General features: G+C 34.9%; 1 protein-coding gene across 14 annotated transcripts in view; it reads left to right on the top strand.

The window, feature by feature from the left end:
- The window catches only part of HYCC2 (hyccin PI4KA lipid kinase complex subunit 2), an 84,092-nt gene extending 60,952 nt beyond the window's left edge, over positions 1 to 23,140 (top strand). For 10 of the 14 annotated variants that reach the window (XM_026492193.4, XM_026492197.4, XM_026492192.4 and 7 more), the window contains 5 exons: positions 111 to 227; positions 4,637 to 4,724; positions 9,805 to 9,964; positions 10,729 to 10,896; positions 15,251 to 23,140. In XM_026492193.4, coding sequence (XP_026347978.1) covers positions 111 to 227; positions 4,637 to 4,724; positions 9,805 to 9,964; positions 10,729 to 10,896; positions 15,251 to 15,849 — 1,132 coding nt within the window. In that variant the 3' untranslated portion in view covers positions 15,850 to 23,140. The remainder of the gene's footprint in view (positions 1 to 110; positions 228 to 4,636; positions 4,725 to 9,804; positions 9,965 to 10,728; positions 10,897 to 15,250) is intronic. The other 4 variants (XM_048214565.2, XM_026492199.4, XM_048214566.2 and 1 more) reach the window with 1 other exon arrangement.
- The last annotated feature ends 588 nt before the right edge of the window (positions 23,141 to 23,728 follow it).

The raw sequence follows: 23,728 nt of genomic DNA, 5'->3' as shown, positions 1-23,728 counted from the left end.
AGGCAGGTACTCAATATATGAGGAATGAATAACTGAATAAATGAATTTATGAAAGGAAAAATGTTTAACGAATCAGGAAATCACACTTGGTAAATGCCGTATTTTCCTAGGGTTTGTGTGAGTGGGTTTCCACGGCAACACGAAAAACACTGGAAAGAACTCTGTGGTCGAATAGTATTGGATCCCCAATTCATGGTGCAACTTCTCACAGGGATTTATTATGCCATGTAAGTAGATAGACTATGAAACTGAGTGAATTCTTATAACACTTGGAAACTTATTATTTCTCTTTTTTCCTTATTAGTTGCACAACACTGAATCTTTTGTTCCATGATGGACCCATTATCTTCTTTTTCTAATATTAATTCCTTTTAATATTTTTTTAAATGAATATACACTTGTTATTTAAAAGCAGTATAATAGGGGCGCCTGGGTGGTTAAGCATATGCCTTCGGCTCAGGGTGTGATACCGGCATTCTGGGATCGAGCCCTGCATCAGGCTACTTCACTGGGAGCCTGCTTCTTCCTCTCCCACTCCCCCTGCTTGTGTTCTCTCTCTCGCTGGCTGTCTCTCTCTCTCTGTCAAATGAATAAATAAAACCTTTAAAAAATAAAAATAAAAAAAAATAAAAGCAGGGGCACCTGGGTGGCGCAGTCGTTAAGCGTCTGCCTTCGGCTCAGGGCGTGATCCCGGTGTTATAGGATCGAGCCCCACATCAGGCTCCTCCGCTATGATCCTGCATCTTCCTCTCCCACTCCCTCTGCTTGTGTTTCCTCTCTCGCTGGCTGTCTCTATCTCTGTCAAATAAATAAATAAAATCTTTTAAAAACATTAAAAAAATAAAAGCAGTATAATAATGATTAAAGACAATTTTGAATTGAGGTACAATTGACATATAAGATTGTGTTAATTTTAGGTGTACAACATAATGATTAGATATATTTATATTGTGAAATGATCACCACAGTAAGTTTAGTTAACCTCCATCGCTACATACAGTTAATGAATTTTTTTCTTGTTCTGTGAACTTTTTAAAATCTGCTCTCTTAGCAACTTTCAAAAATACAATACAGTATGGTTAACTCTAGTCATCATACTGTATATTACATTGCCAGACTTATTTATCTTACAACTAGAAGTTTTTACCTTTTCACCACTTTCACTCTTTATACCCCCCCCCCCACCTCTAGTAGCCACCAGTCTGTTTTGTGTATCTGTGAATTTGGGGTTTTTTCCTTTCAGATTTCACATGAGTGAGCTGTAATAGTATTTGTCTTTCTGTCTGACTTACTTTACTTAGCATAATGCCCTCAAGATCTGTCCATGTTGTTGCAATTGGCAGGATTTCTTTCCTTTTTCATGGCTGAATAATATTCATGTATGTGTGTACACTATATTTTCTTTACCCATTCATCTGTCAGTGAACACTTATATTGTTTCCATGTCTTGGTTATTGTAAATAATGCTGAAGTGAATGGAGTGCAGATATCTTTTTGAGTTAGTGATTTTGTTTCCTTTGGATATATACCAGAAATGGAATTGCTAGATCATATGGTAGTTTTATTTTTAGTTTTTTGACGGACCTCTATACTGTTTGCCATGCTGTCTGTACCAATTTACATTTTCACCAATAGTGCACAGGATTTGCTCTCTCCACATCTTCAGCAACACTTATTTCTTGTCTTTTTGATAAAAGCCATTATTCCAGGTATGAGATGATATCTCATTGTGGTTTTGCTTTGCATTTCCCTGTTGATTAGTGATGCCAAGTACTTTTTCATGTACTTGTTGGCCATCTGTCTGTGTTCTTTGGAAAATGTCTATTCAGGTCCTCTGCCCATTTTTTAATCGGATTATTTGTTTTTTAAATGTTGTATAAGTTCTTTATATATTTTGGATATTAACCCATTATTGGCTATATTGCAAATACCTTCTCCCATTTAGTAGATTCTTGTCGTTTTGTTGGTGGTTTCCTTTGCTGTACAAAAGCTTTTTATTTTGGTGTTGTCTCAGTAGTGTTTTTTTGCTTTTGTTTCCCTTGCCTGAGGAGACATATCTAAAAAAATGTTGCTAAGGCTGATGTGTGAGAAATTACTGCCTCTGTTTCTTCTAGGAGTTTTATGGTTTCAGTTCTCACATTTAGGTTTTTAATCCATGTTAGGTTGATTTTTGTGTATGATGCAAGATAGGGGTCCAAGTTTCATTCTTTTGCATGTAGCTGTTCAGTTTTCCCAACACCATTTATTGAAGAGACTCTCCTTTCCCAGTTGTATAATGTTGGCTCCTTTGTTGTAAGTTAATTGACCATGCATGTGTGGGCTTATTTCTTGGCTTTCTTCTGTTCCATCTGATCTATGTGTGTTTTATATGCCAATACTATACTGTTTTGATTACTATAGCTTTGTAATATAGTTTGAAATCAGGAAGTGTGATGCCTCCAGCTGTGTTCTTTTTTTTCTTTTTCTTTTTTCTTTTTTTTTTAAGATTTTATTTGTTTATTTGACAGAGAGACAGCAAGAGAGGGAACACAAGCAGGGGGAGTGGGAGAGGGAGAAGCAGGCTTCCTGCTGAGCGGGGAGCCCGATGCGGGGCTCAGTCATGACCTGAGCCAAAGGCAAGACACTTAATGACTAAGCCACCCAGGCGCCCCATGTGTTCTTTTTTCTTAAGATTATTTTCACTATTCAGGGTCTTACGTTGTTCCATACAAATTTTAGGATTATTTCTATTTCTGTGAAAAATACCATTGGAATTTCGATGGGGATTACAGTGAATCTGTGTATTGCTTTGGGTATTATGGACACTTTAACAATATTAATTCTTCCAATCCATGAGTACACCATATCTTTCTATTTATTTGTTTGTTTTTCTATTTCTTTCATCAGTGTCTTTATGAAGGTGTTGTACAGTATTTGGTCTTTCATCTTCTTATTTAAATTTATTCCTAGGTATTATCTTAATGCAATTGTGAATGGAATTTTTTTCTTAATTTCTCTTTCTGATAGTTCATTATTAGTGTATAGAAATGCAACAGATTTTTGTATATTGATTTTTCTGTCCTACAACTTTACTGTATTTATTAGTTCTAACAGTTTTTAGTGACATTGTTAGGGTTTTCTATAAATATCAAGTTATCTGCAAATAGAGACAGTTTTACTCTTTCTGTTCCAATTTTGGATGCCTTTTCTTTTTTCTTTTTTTTTTTCCTTTCCTTTTCTTTCCTTTCCTTTCCTTTCCTTTCCTTTCCTTTCCTTTCCTTTCCTTTCCTTTCCTTTCTTTTTGCCTAATTGCTGTGGCTAGAATGTCTAGTACTGTGTTGAATTTTTAAAAGTGGGAGAGTAGGCATCCTTGTCTTGTTCCTGATCTTAGAGAAAAAGCTTTCAGCTTTTCACCATTGAGTTTGATGCTAGCTGTAGGCTTGTCATATATGGCCTTTATTATGTCAAGGTATGTCCCCTCTACACCCAGTTCGTTGAGTTTTTATCATGAATAGATGTTGGATTTTGTCAAATGCTCTTTTTTTTTTTTGCATCTATTTAGATGATCATATGCTTTTTATCCTTTATAATTATTAATATGGTGTTTCACATTGATTGAATTGCAAATTTTGAACCATACTTGCATCCAAGGATAAATCCCACTTGATCATGGTGTATAATCCTTTTAAAGTATTGTTGAATTTGGTTTGCTAATATTTTGTTGAGGATTTTTGCATCTATGTTCATCAGTGATATCGGCCTATAATTTTATTTTCTTGTAGTGTTCTTGTCTGGTTTTGGTATCAGGATAATGCTGGCCTTGTAAAATGAATATGGAGGTATTCCCTCCTCTTCTATTGTTTGGAAGAGTTTGAGAAGGATTGGTATTAATTCTTCTGTAAATGTTTGGTAGAATTCACCTGTGAAGCCTTCTAGTCTTCTGGACTTCTGTTTGTTGGCAGGTTTTTGATTAGTGCTTCAATTTCCTTACCAGTAATAGGTCTATTCAGATTTTCTGTTTCTTCGTGATTCAGTCCTGGTAGGTTGTATGTTTCTAGGAAGTTATCCTTCTTCTGTGTTGTCCAGTCTGTTGGTGTATAATTGTTCATAGCCCTTTTAGTACTTTTAAGTAGCCAAATATAACTAGTCAATAAATTGGAGTCTGGAAATTGGTCTGGCTTTCTTTCTGGAAAACTGTCTCTCTACGTAGTTCATAACCCAAGTTTTCATGAATGCATTTAAATAGATTACCCTAAATATCAACACATGATAAAAACTAATTTGTGAAGAGACATCTGTAGGCTATTTTAAACATTAGTATTTGAAATCTTCATTTTGTCTTTTGTGTGTTTTTTTTTTTTTTAAGTATGCTCCACGCTCAGTGTGGAGCCCAGTATGGGGCTTGAACCCATGACCCTGAGATCAAGACCTGAGCTGAGATCAAGAGTCAGACACTTAACTGACTGAGCCACCCAGGTCCCACTCTTCATTTTGTTCTTGTAAACAAAAGTAGGATAGTTTAGAAATGAAATGATGTAAAAATTAATGTGAAAATCTTGTTTTAGAACCAAAATAGTAGGACTTGAAACAATAAAAACATTATTGTTAAAGATTAGAAATATTTGTTTAAGATAATAAATAGTGTGCTTCTCCACAGGTATAATGGGCAGTGGGACCTTGGCCAAGAAGTCCTTGATGACATTATTTATAGAGCTCAGCTAGAACTCTTTTCTCAACCACTATTGGTAAGTTATTATATTTATTCTTTATTAAACATACTTGTGCCTGAAAGGGGCATTAGTGAGTGAAAGTATTCAGTATGGAATATATGAGGCAATCTAAATCATTGAGGGAGAAAGGTTTATTCCATAACAATTAGTTAACTGTTGGAGAGAAAACAAAATTGATTTAGATCCTCTACTACCACATATCAAAATAAAGTTCAGGTAAATTAAAGAATTAAATGTTTTGAAATCCTTTAAGAAAAGAAAGAGGAAAAGGTTAGAAACGTTTACTCAGATTTCTAGAGATGGAAGGATTTTCTAAGCTTAAGTGATGGGACAAGTCACTAAAAAAAGGTTGGGCTCTTTTTTTTGACCACATGAGCATCTAAATTCTAAACCTCCAGTTTTTTTTTTTTTTTTAAACAAAACTAATATGTATTGCACAAATGGAGAAAAAGATTCTCCACAGGCAAGACAAGAAAGCCAATTAATATTTTGTTCTATATAAAAAGATTTCATACTCTTCCACAAAATAAACATATTTCTAAAAAATAAATATATATCTAAAAAAATCTTTCCGTTACCAGTAACAGTATAACACAACTCTGAACATCCCTTTGTAGAAGCAGTTCAGTAATGTGTGTTTGTTTTCTTTAAACTGGCATCCCATGTCTAGCAACACATCCCAGAAAACTTCGATTTTTTTAAAATGTATTATATAAGCACATTAGTGTTATTTCTAATTGCAGAGGAATCAAAACAAAGGTGTTTCACAACAGAATGATAAAGTTTATGTTTACGTGATGAAAATATATATTCAAAAATTTATACTAAAGAAAAATTCTTGCTTGTGTTAAGTGGCTAGAGTACAACTATTTTTTAATCTGGACAAGACAGAAGCAACATACAAAATGCTAATGGTTGTCTAGGTGGTTCAACTGTGTACAGTTTTTCTTTGCAATTTTTGTGTTTTCTAAGCTTTTTGTAGTGTTATAATGGTATTTTAAGAATATTAATTTTTTTTACTTGTAACACTTTAAGAGTACAATTTTTTAACCAAGTTTATTTGACAGATACATATCATATTGTAGATTTTAATTACTATTATATTAGTTTACAATTTTTTTTAAGATTTACTCATTTTTCAGAGATAGAGGTAGCACAAGCAGGAGGGTCAAAGGACGAGGAAGATGGATTCTCAGTCACACTCTGTGCTGAGTGCAGAGCGTAATGCAGGGCTTGACCCTGAGATTGCGACCTGAGCTGAAACCAAAAGTCGGACACTCAACTGACTGCACCACCCAGGCACCCCAAGAGTACAGTTTTTTTTTTTTTTTAAAGATTTTATTTATTTGTTTGACAGACAGAGAGACAGCCAGTGAGAGAGGGAACCAAGCAGGGGGAGTGGGAGAGGAAGAAGCAGGCTCCCAGCAGAGGAGTCTGATGTGGGGCTTGATCCCAGGATCACGCCCTGAGCCGAAAGCAGACACTTAACTACTGCGCTACGCAGGCACCCCAAGAGTACAAGTTTTAAAGCTATTTTCTTTGTATTATTTTTTATATTTTAAGCTAACTATAAATTTATTGAGGTAGCATTTACAGTAATTCTTTGCTATTTGAATTTCCATTTTTTTCCCTCATGTCAGCATGCTTAATTTTATTCTAAGGGTTATATTAAAACAAATGGATAACAAGTTAAAATAATTACATCATCATAATAATACTGTGCATTTGTGAGACTCCGTAAATTCATACTTTTCTCCTTGCAACAGTCCTACAAATGAAGTAGAGATGGCATTTCCAAGGTAATCTAGGTAAAGATATTAGTAATCTCTAGCCTAGAGCAAGCCTTTGTTATGCAGGGTCTTTGAGGGATCCAGCAAACAATTCTCCTTTATTAAAATCAGGAGCCAGGTGATAGATAGATAAAATAGTTGGCAGGTAGAGAAACAGGCATCAGCTTTATTCCTGATTAAAGCTAAATTGAAAGACTTACCTCCCCACCCCCTGGTCTAGATGTTGGAACAGCCCCCTGGAGAAGTTTGAGTTGGCGGAGCTGGCACACTTGTCCAGGTTGCTGCATTTTACTTGTCCTTTCCAAATGGAGAGAAAGGGAGAAATACAATTCTCCAGCTCAAGATCTTTGCTAGCTTAGCACTACCCATTTAAGAAATATGCATCAGTTGATGATAATTACTTTCCTCTTTTTTGTGGAGGGAGAGAAAGTGGTGGGACAAAATGCCAGACATGTTTAGGGAAAATTTCTCCTTACGGAAACAAAGGAGTGAAAAGAAGGCTAGTTTTTTTTTTTTTTTTTTTTTATGAGAAATAAAATTTTGCTTGTTATTTTTCTTTTTTTTAATAATTTTTTATTACATTATGTTAGTCACCATACAGTACATCCCTAGTTTTTGATGTAGTGTTCCATGATTCATTACTTGCGTATAACACCCAGTGCACCATGGAATACGTGCCCTCCTTAATACCCATTACCGGCCTATTCCAATCCCCCACCACCCTCCCCGTCTGAAGCCCTCAGTGTGTTTCCCAGAGTCCAGCCTCTCATGGTTCATTCCGCCTTCTGTTTATCCCCCCTTCATTCTTCCCTTTCTTCTCCTACTGATCTTCCTATTTCTTATGTTCCATAAATGAGCGAAACCATATGATAATTGTCTTTCTTTGCTTGACTTATTTCACTTAGCATTATTTCCTCCAGTCCCGCCCATGTTGCTACAAATGCTGTGAAATTGTTCTTTTTGCTGGCTGAGTAATATTCCATTGTATATATGGACCACATCTTCTTAATCCAGTCATCTGTTGAAGGGCATCTTGGCTCCTTCCACAATTTAGCTGTTGTGGACAATGCTGCTATGAACATTGGGGTGCATATGGCCCTTCTCTTCACTACGTCTGTATCTTTGGGGTAAACACCCAGTAGTGCAATGGCTGGATCATAGGGTAGCTCAATTTTTAACTTTTTAAGGGACCTCCACACTGTTTTCCAAAGCGGCTGTACCAACTCGTATTCCCACCAACAGTGTAAGAGGGATCCCCTTTCTTCACATCCTCTCCAACATTTGTTGTTTCCTGCCTTGTCAATTTTTGCCATTCTAACTGGCGTAAGGTGGTATCTTAGTGTGGTTTTGATTTGAATTTCCCTGATGGCTAATGATTTTGAACATTTTTTCATGTGTCTGTTAGCCATTTGTATGTCTTCATTGGAAAAGTGTTCATATCTTCTGCCCATTTTGTGATTTAATTATTTGTTTCCCGTGTATTGAGTTTGAGAAGTTCTTTGTAGATCTTGGATACTAGTCTTTTATCTGTAGTGTCATTTGCAAATATCTTCTCCCATTCTGTGGGCTGCCTCTTAGTTATTTGACTGTTTCCTTGGCTGTGCAGAAGCTTTTTATCTTGATGAAGTCCCACAAGTTCATTTTTTCTTTTGTTTCTCTTGCCTTTGGAGATGTGTCATGAAAAAAGTTGCTGTGGCCGATGTCAAAGAGGTTGCAGCCTATGTTCTCCTCTATGATTTTGATGGATACCTGTCTCACATCATGGTCTTTCATCCATTTGGAGTTTATCTTTGTGTATGGTGTGAGAGAGTGGTCAAGTTTCATTCTTTTGTATATAGCTGTCCAATTTTCCCAGCACCATTTATTGAAGAGACTGTCTTTTTTCCCACCGGATGTTTTTTCCTGCTTTGTCAAAGATTAGTTGCCCAAAGAGCCAAGGGTCCATTTCTGGGTTCTCTATTCTGTTCCATTGGTCTATATGTCTGTTTTTGTGCCAGTACCATGCTGTCTTTGTGATCACAGCTTTGTAGTATAGCTTGAAATCCGGCAACGTGATGCCCCCAGCTTTGTTTTTCCTTTTCAACAATTCCTTGGCGATTTGGGGCCTTTTCTGGTTCCACACAAATTTAAGGGCTGTTTGTTCCAGTTTTTTGAAAAATGTCATTGGTATTTTGATCGGGATAGCATTGAAAGTGTAGATTGCTCTGGGTAGCATAGACATTTTAGCTATGTTTATTCTTCCGATCCATGAGCATGGAATATTTTTCCATCTTTTTGTGTCTTCTTCAATGTCTTTCAGGAGTGTTCTAGAACATAGATCCTTTACATCTCTGGTTAAGTTAATTCCGAGATAACGTGTGATTTTTGGTGCTATTGTAAATGGAATGGATTCCCTAATTTCTCTTTCTTCAGTCTCATTGTTCGTGTATAGAAATGCAACTGATTTCTGAGCATTGATTTTGTATCCCACCACATTACTGAATTGCTCTATAAGTTCTAGTAGTTTGGGGGTGGAGTCTTTTGGGTTTTCCATATAGAGTATCATGTCATCCGTGAAGAGAGACTGTTTGACAGTTTGACTTCTTCTTTGCTGATTTGGATACCTTTTATCCCTTTTTGTTGTCTGATTGCTGTTGCAAGGACTTCTAGTACTATGTTGAATAATAATGGGAGAGTGGGCATCCTTGTCTTCTTCCTAATCATAAGGGAAAGGCTTTCAGCTTTTCCCCATTGAGAATGATACTCGCTGTAGGCTTTTCATAGATGGTTTTTTGCTTGTTGTTTTTCGTCTGAAGAATCAGAAACTTCTAAATTTTCTTTAACAGGGTTCAAATGTTAAACAATTTTTCTTTCTTTGAAATGCCTTTTCTCTTTGAAAGTGAACAACTTTAAGGAATCTGTGGGGTATGTGATTCACATTTTAAAAGCAAATACTCATTTTAAAAGCTGCCTAAAGGAATACAAAACAGGGGTGCCTGGGTGGCTGGGTGGTTAAGTGTCCAATTCTTGATTTTGGCTCAGGGCATCATGGCTGTGAGTTTGAGCCCTGTGTCTGGCCCACACTCTGGGCATGGAGCCTGCTTAAGATTCTCTCTCTCCCTTCCCCTGCCCCTCCCCGTAAAAAAAACAAAAACAAAAAAAACCAGAACAATGGAGGTACAAACTTTTCTGACGCATTGTGTACTTTTATATTTTATGGTACCACTTTATATATATATTGAAAAAATTATGGAAATGTGAAGTGTAAAATAAACATAAATTATATATTCGGTGTATATATGTACAGACTTTATATTATCATTTAGGTTGCCAATGCCATGAAAAACTCATTACCGTTTGATGCTCCCGATTCTTCACAAGAAGGCCAGAAAGTACTTAAAGTGGAAGTCACTCCAACAGTGCCGAGGATTTCTCGGACTGCGATTACAACAGCTTCAATCCGTCGTCATAGATGGAGGAGAGAAGGTAAGTGTAAAATTCCTGTAGCTCATTCATGGATTCTAGCAAATTTATCACTGTTTTTATAGACTAGGTTAACACATGATATTTAGTACTCTATATAATTAAACTAAACTAAAATGATTTAGGTTTTAAATACAGCGCTAGAAATGTGTTTAAATGCCTGAATTTATTTTGATATAGATAAAGATATATATATTTTATAAAATAGAAAGATGTTATTTAGACTGCTCTATGAATGTTAAAACAAAAAACAAAAAATAAAATCAAGTTAATGTTTGTCTTTTTTTGAACTAGTAATAAGAATAAGAAGTTTCTTTAAGCCTTTATGATGGGAAAAAAGGTGCATGTATGAGCACTGTGGGAAAAAATTATATAACTGACCAAACCATTGGTGAAATACAAGCTATCCATGAAAGAGTTGATTATTGTATTTTCGATTTTTATCTTTGCTTTTCCTTTTTTTGGAGGTGCTGAATCCAGCAGTATTTTGTAGGACTTTGGTACTTGAATAGTCAAGCTGTCTTGCCTAAGATATATTAATTGCCACTTTAATGATCCCTATTTTCCTGTGCTATTCATTTGCAAACCTCACATTGTTCATCTGCCGCCTAATGTGTGTGCATGCTGTGCACACACATGTAACTATATAAATAGTATTTGTGTTTTTATCATATCCATATATACATTCTCTTATCTGCCTGGGTCAAAATGCTCAGAAAAGAATAGAGCAGCACAAAAGCACTAAAATTTTATATGTTGAATCCCAGATGGCTTTGACTTCTCAAACGAGGCTGACTCGAGTATTCCTGGCTCCCCGATCCAACACGGCTCCACTGACCTAGGGATCAAACGTGTTCAAGAGGGGGAGGTGCTGGTGCGCAGGACCCCTGAGCACGGCTCACCGGAGCCCAACTCAGCAGCAGCCACAACAGAGGGTAGGACAGAGATGAGGAGGCAGAAGTCAGTGAGGCAGTTGCTGGAGAAGGATCCTGGCTCTCTATCCCCAAGCAGAACATCTTTTCATTCTAGTGTGTGTTTCCACTATCCCAGGGTGTATTAGCTCCTCCTTGCAAGGCACACCTCCCCATATGCCTAGCGCCAGGTCAGGTACAATCTTTAGTTAACCATTTGTGCTGGCCTGGAGTCTGCATTTTGTGTAATCAAAGAACAGCTTGGCATGGCTACTAACAAGGCAGAGGCCTGTCTCCAAAAGATCTGCAAATGCTTGGGATTTTTTCATTACTGAGCATGTTTATTCTAACATTAGGAAAGGAAAAATGCACCCAATGGACATGAGCCTTTTAGTCAATATAAATTAATCTCATTTATAAAATAATATATTCCTTAAATATATGTGAAGAAAGTTTTAAAACATTAATAGATTATCTATGAGAAATTGGATAAAGTGGAGCTGGCCGATTTATCTCTAATTCCAGGTTGGTCAGTTAACAAGAATTTCTTAGCTCTTTGACAGCGTACACCAGTATTTATCACTTTTACAATCTGTGGGTCAAGTTACTTGGGTCTAACTAGTGAACTACTAGCCTCTTTCTTCTATAAATGTGTTATACTGGTCCACACTACATTTTGTCATTTATTGTAAATAATGATTGTCTTCTGTAGCTCTCAAACAGAAATTGAAATGTATTATTTAGAGTTCAGGTATCCTAGTAGATCCTTGTTTCTATAGTGTAGGTATCTCAAAATGAGAATTTTTTCCCCCCAAATCACCACCACCACCATCACTGCCACCGTCACTACCACATCTGTAAAAGAACACTTCTCTCCAATAGAAAACTATTTATTTGCTGTTTTACATGTGATGCCCATAGGAATTGACTTTGTGAAAGAGGGAACTGTAGCCTAATAGTTTTTCATTATTTAATATATTGCTACCATGGAACCTTTACACTAATTAATAAAATATAGCAAATAGTTTTAAAATAGGTTATATATTTTTACTTAAGACCAAACATATATGTAGCAGTTACCTTCCACCTTAAGGAAGTCTCTTGCTCTTTGGTGCATTAGAAATTTGAGCATGCTCAGTAAGAATCTAAATCTACCTTCTGTTCCCTTGCCCATTTGCCCACATTGACCTTAACTTCATTTAACAGTGTTGCATGTGCATGATCTAGGGACCCAAAGGAGTTGGTGCTTTTTTACAGAGATCCTGTGAAAGATGCAGCCTTCCCTTTTCATTTTCTATCTCTTTATGTTATCCCTGAGATAGTCAAAAGGCATAAAAATAAGTATATGAATAGATGTCAAACCCAGAGTTGGCCTAAATTGAACAACAGCCTGTTTTTCAACATTCCTGAGGACTAAAGGAGCCAGCCACTTGATATATATATCTACTACCATTGTTAGAATGTTGGATTATTTGTGCTAAATGTAATACTATGTTATCATAATTAAGACTTGATGAAATTCTAGAGTGTGGGATTAGGTTGAAACATTTCTTCCAATTCATCAAAAGTCGTATACGTTGAAAAAGGAACCAAAATAGTAGTTCTTTTAAAATATCCTATTAAGGGGTGCCTGGCTGGCTCAAGTTGGTAGAGCGTGCAGCTCTTGATCTTGGGGTTGTGAGTTCAAGACCCACATTGGGTGTAGAGATCACTGAAAAATAAAATCCTTAAAAAATAATAAAATATCTAATTAAATATTAAAATATATTCTAATTAAAAATTAAAATATCGTATTTTAATATCTCCTGTCACTGATAAAAATTTAAGTTGGTTAGGGTGGGGTATCACCACAAGGAAAGAGGAGTAAATTCTTTCAGTGTGTTTGAAGTTTCTCAAAAATTACTTTGCCTTTTAATCTAGATTAATTTTATCATTAAATCAATATTAGTAGAAGCTAAATCTATAAGGAAAGGCAGACTGAATAGAAAAATTCATTAAAGGGGTGCTCATTGGCTCAGTCGGTTGAGCACTGTCTCTTGATTTTGGCTCAGGTCATGATTTCAAGGTCCTGGGAATGAGCCCTATATCAGGCTCCCTGTTTAATGGGGAGTCTGCTTGTCTCACTCTCCATCTGCCTCTTCCTCCACTCACACTGTCTCCCTATCCCTCTCTCTCACTCTCCCTCTCTCTCTCACACGTAAATAAATAAATCTTTAAAAAGAAAGAAAGTAAGCTCATTAAAGATCCTTTTTGGTTATCTTCCGTATAGATCATGAGTAGTAGTGTCACCCAGGGAGAAAATTAGAAAGGAAAAATGTTGTAAGACATAACTGCCTTTTTATTCTTTGAGGTTTTTTAAATGGAAGGAAATAACTAAAACCTATGTTTTAGTAATTCTGAAGTTGGCTGGAGCTTTTGTATTGACATTACTATTTGGTCTTTTAAAAGAATTTAGTATGATGGTTTTAAATCATTAAAATTATATTTGTTATATGTTGAAATTGAAGGGAGACCATAAGCCCATCACATACCCTTATCCTGATTGTCAAGTAACATTTTATTTGTGACTTTTAAAGTTGGATTTAAAATTATTGCCAAACCGAGGACAATGCCTGTGATTATAAAGTATTGTCAGTGTTCCACTGTATTGAAAGAGCATTTCTTATTACATAAAATATCAGCAGATTCTCTTGCATGGTGGCTTTTATGTTATCATCATCTCTTTTATGGCCATATTGCTTGGGCATCAGACCTGCATGAGGCAAGATTTAGACGCTAGCACTAAATCTCTCAGTCTCCTTTCCTCAGTAAATATAGATGTATATCTGATGATACATTTCTGTTCACTCCGGTTTTGTATTACTGATACAATTGTGAACCAGTAAATATCTTTTCTTGGGCATTTTGGAGTTCTTTATAGTAACTGTAAATAAATTGCTGAGATGATACCATATGAATATAATTTAAAGTTTCATTTTGAGTTACATTATATACTCTTTTGAAGAAGGGGTTGAGAGAAGTGGTGCCAGCTGCATTTTCATATGGCTTTGCATGATGGTTGAAGATTATTAAACTGCTGGATATAATAACATGCCTTTTGCTTTAAAGATAGCCTTATTTGTTCTTCTTTTGAAAGAAGGAAATAGCTAATCCATATAAGAAAATATATCTAAGAAAATATTTTTATTTTTCTAGGTACTTTGTTAAATAAAGATTGTGTTTAAATATTTTATGTGTATTTTACTTAGATAACCTGTATCTCAAAGTAATATTTGTTTAGAATTCTTTCCTAATATTTTACCTTAACTGTAATATTGATATCTGTATGTAGATTCAGATTAAACTTTCTTGCAGTCTGGCAAACATACATAATGATGTAGCAAACTGCTGTCTGTTTTGAAAGAATCAAATGTATTACTTTCCAAGAGAGTGTTGATCATACTTTCAGTAAGAGGATTAGGCTTTCTGGAAAACCCAAATTGAATATATTAGATATGCTTCTCCCTTTCTAACAAAAATCCTAAGATAAGGATTATTTCGTTAACTGTGGTTTCTGCATAAAACGTAATGGGACACCATAGTATTTTGTGATTATGACAATAATACATCTCAAGATGAAAAATTTAAATTCTTGCAGCTACATAATATAGAAAGTAAAAATCCTTAACTATTCCTACTAGTTACTCTCTGATAATCAAATATTTTCTTCACATTAATTGGTCGAGAAAATATGGAAACCAGTGAGTAGATATCCCCATAAGACAAAATATAAGTATGAAATTACTGGAAACGATGTAGTTTTTTGAGTTAAAAACTCTAGTAATTCCATGTTAAAGGTTTTAAAGCCATGTAGAAGTATTTAGCTGTTTAGTAAATGTAAAATTGTACTGGCCTTAAAAAGTGTTTGGCTTGTAGGGATAATGAGTTTGGCATTATACTGGGTGACTGCAATCCGAAGAGGGTCTCTTTTGTATGGTCTCTCTTAATGGTGGGCTAAGGAAGATAAAAAATTTTGATTTTTTTTTTTAAACAGATAGATATGGTCACCTCAAATAGACAAGGGTATATTATAAAGATTTGTAACGAAATGTATTTCACCTAAAGTTGTTTTATATGCCTAAATATTGAGGTACTAAGTTGGTGTATAGTCTTACAAAAGCTGGGCTAATTAAAGCTGAATGAACACAGTGAATAACATATTAGAATTCTGTGTAGATTAAACTTTCTTCCCCTAAATTATTTAGGGGAAGTGTTGACAACAGGGCCATTGCCAGCCTATAGCAAACATTACCCAAGAGATAAGGTCAGTTGAGTTTTTATTCACAGTTCCTTCTTTTTTAATGTAGCTATTGCTGAGTCTGTCTGATTTGTTTTTTAGGTGCTGAGGGTGTAAATGGAGAAGAGTCGGTAAACCTAAATGATGCAGATGAAGGATTTTCATCAGGGGCTTCCCTCAGCAGTCAGCCAATTGGGACCAAACCATCCTCCTCTTCTCAGAGGGGGAGCTTAAGGAAAGTAGCAACTGGGCGTTCAGCTAAGGATAAAGAAACAGCCTCTGTCATCAAATCCAGTGAGAGCCCTCGAGATTCAGTCATTCGCAGGCAGTATGTACAGCAACCAGCTGATCTTAGTGTAGATTCAATCGAGCTGACACCGATGAAGAAACACCTGAGCCTGCCTGCCGGCCAGGTGGTGCCAAAAACCAATAGTATAAGTCTAATCCGGACAGCCAGTGCTTCCTCAAGCAAATCATTTGACTATGTAAATGGCAGTCAAGCATGTACCAGCATTGGGGTTGGCACTGAGGGAGTTACTAATTTAGCAGCTAACAATGTAAATCGATACTCAACTATCAGTCTACAGGAAGACCGGCTAGGTCAAGGTGGAGAAGGTAAAGAGCTCCTCAGCCCAGGAGCTCCCTTAACCAAGCAGTCTCGATCCCCAAGTTTCAATATGCAGCTAATATCCCAGGTGTAGTTCTGACATCCTCTCTCATCTTTCTGCTTACCCTTTAAACTGAACATTTCATTGTATAAGACACTTCATCCCACATTGTGAAAATATTGGTCATCGTAATCAGATTTGATTTAGTTTAGGTATCTTCATACTGTATTTTGTATGGAAACAGCAATAAGGTTTTCTTTTTCCTCCTTCCTATATCTTCTCTTCACCTTATTCCTTGTAAATGTGTTTGTGAAGCAGTATAAAATGTATGCATTTTCCATGCCTTCCTTTCTCCTTGGGTGATGTGCAATCCATCGTAGGCTGATCGGTCCCATTTCAACACTGTGAGACTGAGGATATGTTAGAGGAAATGGTGTATATGATCCCTATGAAATGATTCTTTGGCTTTCGTTAAAAAAACAAAACAAAACGGGTTTGTTCTCATAATCTATAGAACTGTGGAGATTACTGGATCATATTTTTTTCTCTTTTAACCAGGAGTGCCTCAGAGATTCTGCTATGACTTTGGACTTCTCTGAGTCTGTGCAATCATTTTCTTGAGAAGCATGGGGAAAGGTGGTAGACTGCTGCACTTTTTCATTAAAATGTGGGTGGTTCTTTTTCCCCCCATCTCCTTTATTTCAAGGACACAAATGTTCAGTTACTGAGGCATTTAAATCAAGTTTGGCCCCCTCCTTTGGAGGGCAGGGCTCAAAGTTGTTTGTGTAATTGATAATGCACTTTCTCAATGGCTCTACAGTCATTATTAACATGTCTTCCCTCCTCCCCACAAGGACATAGGTCATTTCTGTCCTTAAAGTTTGAACAGCTAACAAATCAGAGAATCCAAGGGGCATGTTCTATTTCCCAGGAATGATTGACACTTTGGTGCTGGGGTTTTGTGCGGGGGGAGGGGGCGGTTTTTGTTTAGCTTGTGTGGGACTGTGTGTGTGAGGGGAAGTTTTGATAGGTTTTTTTTTTTTTTTCCTTTGTGAGCTGATGATGACTGAAGTAGAACAAGTACGTCTTCAGGTAAAGAGAGGGATTTCTCAACCCACTTTCTGTGATGTCAGACTATTGGAGAAACCCTTTCAGCTGCTTTCTAGATGTACCTAAATTCAGTCAGATACTTTGGATTAAGAAACCTGAAGTCCTGATAGATCATATACTCCAAGGAAATACATCAGGGACAGATAATTGGCTGAAAACACTGATGCATCAATGTGACACATTTTTATAGAACATTTCTACCAGGGGGTACTGACTTGATTTCTCCTATAAGAACCACACTGCCTTTGTGTTTAATGTAATGCAATTTGTGTACCTTCTAATCATATATCTGCAAAAGTTTCTCATTTTTATAAAACTTTGAAATCATGCCAGTAAGCTAGATGTTGAATGTATGTAAGTAGCATTTGGTAACTGTGCTAAGAGGCTACAAAAATGCATTATTAGTTAAAAAAAAAAATTTTTTTTTTTTTAGTTCTGATTTGGTTGGGTAAGATTTCAGTATAAGTTCTTTTGGGTCTCAGGCTCTAATGCTTGATTGAAAAAAGAAGAAAATATATTGGTTTTTGAAAATCAGTGTATTGTGACTTGAACTGCTATATGTTATCCTTCCACAAAATACATCAGAGATATTAGTGCTTTGTATATTTAGACATTTTTATTTTATTATTGTGAAAGAAAAATATACTGAATTTATAGAAAGCAAGTATTCTCCTAATTAACAAAGTTTAAAATATTATCTCTATCAATTAAAATTACAACAGATTTTGATAAAGTACAGAAAAATGCCTCTTGTTTTTTTCCACATCTGAAAACCTCCCCCCTCCTCCTCTTATTTAATTGTAAGAGGGTTTGTTTTGTTTTGTTTTGTTTTGGAGGGGATTTTTTTTAGAATCTTTATAAGAACAATGAGACGCTTATTTGAATTTGGCAGTCTGTAACACTTTTCAGCTCATAGAAAATGGAAAACTAGAACCTGATCTAATTCAACCAGTACTACTACTACAACATTGCCAAAGTCTGGGATAAAGTTAAAAGTGTATAAATAGAAATGTATTGATTTGTGTGTGTGTGTGTGTGTGTGTGCATGTATATATATATATATCACAAAGACATATGTTAGATGTCCCTTTTAATTTAAGGGATGTCAGATAAATGAGTTTGAAAGCAGCCAAAATAAATGTCCAGAGATCTATAGCATACTGAGGAAAGCAAAGTTTCAGGTAGGAAAAGAAAAGAGCATTGTTCTTACCAAGCGGTAAGATCTTGCCCATGGCTGGAGGTCGTTCACTTTATGGCAGAAATGCCTGGTTCATTTAGGAGGCTGGCAGGTTGTTTGAATTCAACAAGTTGTGTCTTTAATGGCATCTAAATCTACCTTGATTTAGTTAAAGCACACACACACACACAAACCCAAAAAACAAATAATACCAAATTACAGCAAAAGCTGTAATAAATATAATAAATATCCCTTTTGTTTTGTTAAAAATCTTAAACTTGAAAAGTTGGTTTTGGAAAACTTTTCAGCTTATAGGATTTCACTTATCTGTGTGTATATACATATTTTGTATGTATGCATACCCATTAATGTTTCAGAACTCTGTAACATTTTGTTCTTTTAAGTTATGTGATTTGGCCTTAATGAAGAAACCTTTCATTTAGCTCTAACTGTGCATTCAGGGTCTTAGAACAGATTTCCTGTGCAAGATATAATTAAAATTTAGTTTAATAAACCATAAGTCAAATTTTCTAAGAGATTTCTTTTATATTAATTTGCATTATTGTCATTTAATTCAAAATAGTTTTCAGGTATAGAACAGCTGTAACCCATATATGCCAGCAATAGTCATACTTTATTCTTTTACAACCTGTATGTATGTGTCTATGTATGTATGTATGTATGTATGTATGTATGTATGCATGTATGTATTACCTTTCATAAGGAAAGGTCTTTCCCCCGTGGAAAAGCTCATTACAGAGAAAATACTTGTTTTCTATAATAAATCAATTTGTTTGATGCCATCTATGCCAGGTTGGATTAAGAAATACAAAGAAATATCTGAAGCTTTTGGTTACTCTTCTCTATTACATTAATTTTAATTATGTTACTAGAAATCAACCTAAAATGTAAAGTGTGGAAAGCTAACTTAGAAGTAAGATTTTAAATATAAAAAATATTTTGAGAAGCTTGGAGGGGGAAGTGATTGTAATTAGAAATCCTGACCCCTGCCACCACTCTTATTCTCCCAGTTACTCTTCTGTGCCTGTTTATAGAGTCAGAATTTTTGTGCTAGACAAGACCCTATAAATAATCTAGTCACCCAGTGACCCCTCCCCAAATATCTATCCTCAGGAAACTGAGGCTCAAAAGGTTGTGACATGATCAAAGTCACATAACTAAGAAGCAGAGCCAGAATATAACTTGTCTCCTGTCAAATGCATATAAACACCCCACTGCCTCCCTGTACTCATACTATAGTAAATGTGGTATGTAACACTCTCTCTTTCTGCAGTTTCTTTACAGTTCTGGTCTAGTAGTTGGTGAATATAGCACATTAAGAAAAGTATTTAATCCAGAAAAAATGTAGAGTAATAAACATAGATGGGGAAGTGTTGGAAATGTAGGTATCTATACCACAGATGTAAGGATACATTTTTCTTATTCTAATTTATGCCTTACTATTTTCTGCCACATAACAGTTGTATGCTGCCATTTTATAGTTGATTATATTTCTGGGGATTTATTTTAAATGCAAGATAAACCCAAAGAAATGGCTTTGATCAGTGTTTCTAGCTATTTTAAAGTAATTGAATCTGCCAGCTTTCACAGTCACCTGGTAGCAAGTTAATTGTTTTTGCGCAATGGAGTATTGCAAAGTAAAGATGAAATAAATTTTATTCCATTAATTTCTAATGTTGAAAAAAATTGAACTTGTGCTTTAGAATAGATACAAGCAATATTTCTTTATGTGGTTGATAAAGGTTTATAGTGTGAAGCTTATGATTCCATAATGAAATGGTGACCATTATGTCATTTAAAGTGTATATACCGTATAAAATGTCTTAAATGCGGTAGTCTCAGCTATATAAGCTCAATATTTCCAATGTATATTCTCAAATTCCACTTAGTAGCTTTAAATTAATTGTAACTATTTATTAGACACTGGAATACTGAGAATAACTTCTTTGAGATTTTTTTTGCACTATTTTTGTGACTATTTTAAGGAAGTGAGGTGTTTCTGCTACCTCACTTTGTGAGGTTTTTATGGGTCCATTTCTGAGTACTTTAGTTGACAATCAGTTGTCTCATTTAATTCTCTGCATGTTCATTTGTAAATTTAAAAAATTAGTATCTGTCGTTAGGGGGTAGTATACTATTTATATAAACACTGGCAAGGAGGAGCTCTCCATTTCTGATCTTGGATTACAAAGTAAGTTTTTATTTTAATCAGTATTTCAGTTATGTATTTGTTTTTCAGGTTAAAAATGTTTAATAGGTCATGCCAGTGGTCAGAAAATCTGTAAGAATTTTAGAGCAACTTTTCTATACTATGGCTGTGTTAAAGTCTGAATATGAGACTTTTTATCTTTCAAGTTGAATGATTATTGTCATGTTTCAAACCACTAAGTCGGTTGAGACACTCATTTGTAATACTTCAATTTTTTTTAAAGTGCTTTTGAGAAACAAGTTATTTGAAAACCTACTAGAAGTTATTGATAAATTAAACTCTCAAAAATTAGAATATTTGCCAGATTATAAGATGGAATGCAGTGTAAAATTGTCAACAGTGCTAATAAAATCACGAGTCACCAGATTGATACAATTTTCCATTTCCAGGGTGGTCATGTTGATACTATAAGGCATAAGTTTTAGTATTACCTGCATTCTGTACCTAATGGGTATATCATATTGGCACTGAATATACATAGGAAATAATATTCATAAAGTCAACCAATGTGCACTTAAACTATATTAGATTTTTGGCAGTGCCAGAAATCTGTATGGTGATCCTGCCATTAGAATTAGAGGAGTCCTCGTCACCCAACCTTCCCCACCCCTATAGGCACATTCCTTCTAAACCTGCCCACACAACTACAGGCTTTGGGAAACTTCAGTCGCTTCAGTATTTCTTAACCACTAGTCACATGAGAAATATACACATGAGCAAAGAGTTCAGGATAGAAGTTAGCAGAAAGCTGGGAATGATGTGAAATAACTGGCAGCATAGTACAGAAATGTAGGTTCTCTGTTTTACTTTGGGTCTTGAGAAAATGTTTACAAATTAAGGCACATTCATATGTCTGCTATTATGCTATTAGGCTTATAGATTTTACCAAAAAAATGGAATTAAGTGTAGCTTACAGTATATATGTCTTTTTTTTTTATAATTGTGTATCTGGAGGTAGGTTCAATAAGAAAATTTTTATTTTCAAAGAGAAATGAACTTAATTGGACAATCCATCCCCAACTACAGAATTGATATTAAACTGGTTTGCTGTATTTGAGTGTCAACAGCTCAGTGTTAATTGTATCAGAGGAAATTCTTTACAACTTTGTTGATTATAAAATTTACCAAAGAAAATGTCTCAACCAAATATAATTTTTAAAGTACCTAACTACGAAGGAATGAGGTCCTTTTAACATAAAGGATTGCTTTCTAGCCCTGGGGGAAATAAATACTATAAGATTTCTTTGATTTGCAACATAGGTCTACAGTTCCTACAAGATTCCATTTGAGGTTTTCTTACGTCAACATTTTACACCTCCAGCAAAAGTACCAGTTAAGAAGGCCAAATATTATCCCATATGGCACATTTTCATGTCTCCTTAACTCAAGGATTCTATTCATCAGTATTGAATAAAAAAGAGGAGAAACTCCTAAAATTGGTATATTGTAGGATATCATGGATTTTTTTTTAATAAAATTGAGGGCGGAGTTATGGAAATGTACTTTTTAAGTAATGGCAGTTATTTCCAGTAAGTATGATATTGGCTAAAATGGTACGTTTTTACATAATTTGTGTACATGATCACTCTGGGTGTTTTTTTTTTTTCTTTGCAGAAAACAGCTAAAACACTCATTTTTTAAGTGTATAGACCACTAAGAACTAATGGATTTACTTAAACTATTAAGTAACAATTTATTTGGGCAAACACAAAATGTATATTAACTAATGTTGCAAACAGGTTTTGTGTATTTTTTTTTCGTATCAGGTGGTAGTTAAAAAGTAATGAATGTATTGATCAGCTGTCTTGGAAAGAGAAGATTGGCTAACAATTATTAATGTAGATTTTGGATTTTTTTTGTTAAGTTTTATCATCCAGACTGAATTGAGAGATAAGCTCAATGCTCCATGTGTTGTTTAAAAATATTTGTGGGGTGCCTGGCTGTCTCAGTCCTTAGAGCATGCGATTCTAGTATGTTGTAAGTTCAAGCCCCACGTTGGGTGTAGAGATTACTTAAAATCTATTAAAAAATGAATAAATATTTGTAATAAGTTCAACTACTTTACGGTGAATCTTGATTCTCATTCTAAAAATTATGCTGACTTTACATTCATTGTAACTGGTTAAGAGAAACCATTTTTATGGTGCAAAGATTATTTTCCCACTATTTTTCTCATAATAATTTGGCTCTTCTTAGCTACAATTTCTGAAGGGTTTTTATTATAGCATTATATAGTCTGATCTCTGTCACAATGGACAAGTAAACAGGAGATACCCCACTTTCACATGTTTGCTTCATAAAAGGATATGGAATGTATAGATCAGCTCTTCTTGGTTTTTTTTTTTTTTTTCTGTTTTTTTTTATTTTTTTTTTTCCAGACCCGCATCAACCTGCAGCTTGGTATAAATTTCCCAAGTATTCAGAGAGTCATGCTGGTGAAAATTTAAATAGGAGAGGCATGAAGAAAATAAAGATTTCTATTGACTGATGTCCTTTCAACCTAGGACTAGTGAAACTTTCATTTTTTCAGAGCTGAAGAAAAAAACCGTACATTTAAGATCATATTTATTGGTGCATGTAAGCCATTATCTTAACTGTCTTACTGAATTGGTTAATGCTGTTGATTGTTGAAATGTGAAACGTAGTCACTGTTGACCTTGTAAATATCTGCCAGAGATGAAAAACTATTTTAATTTATTGTAAATAAAGATGTATAAAATTCATTATCAGTCTGCAATGCAGAAACCTGAGATGTTAAATATTGTGTTTCTTGAGAAATGTGTAATTTTCCTCTAGATGTATCTAGTTACATTAAGAATGTAAATTTTCTTTTGTACAGTATAAAAATACAGCTTTATTTGGCTTTTGACTGGATTCCCCTGACTTAATTTTATATCTTACCTAAATTTTATACCATAAAATGGTCCTTTGTTGTATTTTTCTTTTCAAAGCATGGCATTTTATTTATGTATGTCTGAACTTTTTATTTATAGGACACCCTATTAAGGCAATTTGTAGAACTAATTAAAGCAATATATAAAATTACATATATTACCATAAAATAAACATGAAGGCAGAAGTGGAATTAATACATAAAATGTGCCATACGTTTCTGTATGTTATTGTTGAGATACAGATTTATCTCTGAACTTTAAAGCAGCCAAATGTAGAGAGATTAGTTACAGGACCTTCAGAATCCTTAATATAAGACAAATCAGTTTCTCAGATGAAGCACAACTGTTTCTAAAACTGAAGTGTTAGAAAATTTTCTCTCTTAAGGTCCTTATAAAGAGGAGCCAGCATTACTACCTGTCATTTACACTCTCTTCAGCAATGTATGAAAGTGCCTGTTTCCCTGTACTCTTACCAGTGGTTAGTTCTCTCGTCAGTAAACTTTTTGCTCTTTCCCACATTGTGTTTTTTGAAGATATACTTTGCCGTCTTTTAGAACATGG

Source organism: Ursus arctos, unplaced genomic scaffold, assembly GCF_023065955.2.
Source record: "Ursus arctos isolate Adak ecotype North America unplaced genomic scaffold, UrsArc2.0 scaffold_1, whole genome shotgun sequence".
Lineage (NCBI taxonomy): Eukaryota > Metazoa > Chordata > Mammalia > Carnivora > Ursidae > Ursus > Ursus arctos.
This window is presented reverse-complemented; position numbering and strand designations above follow the sequence as displayed.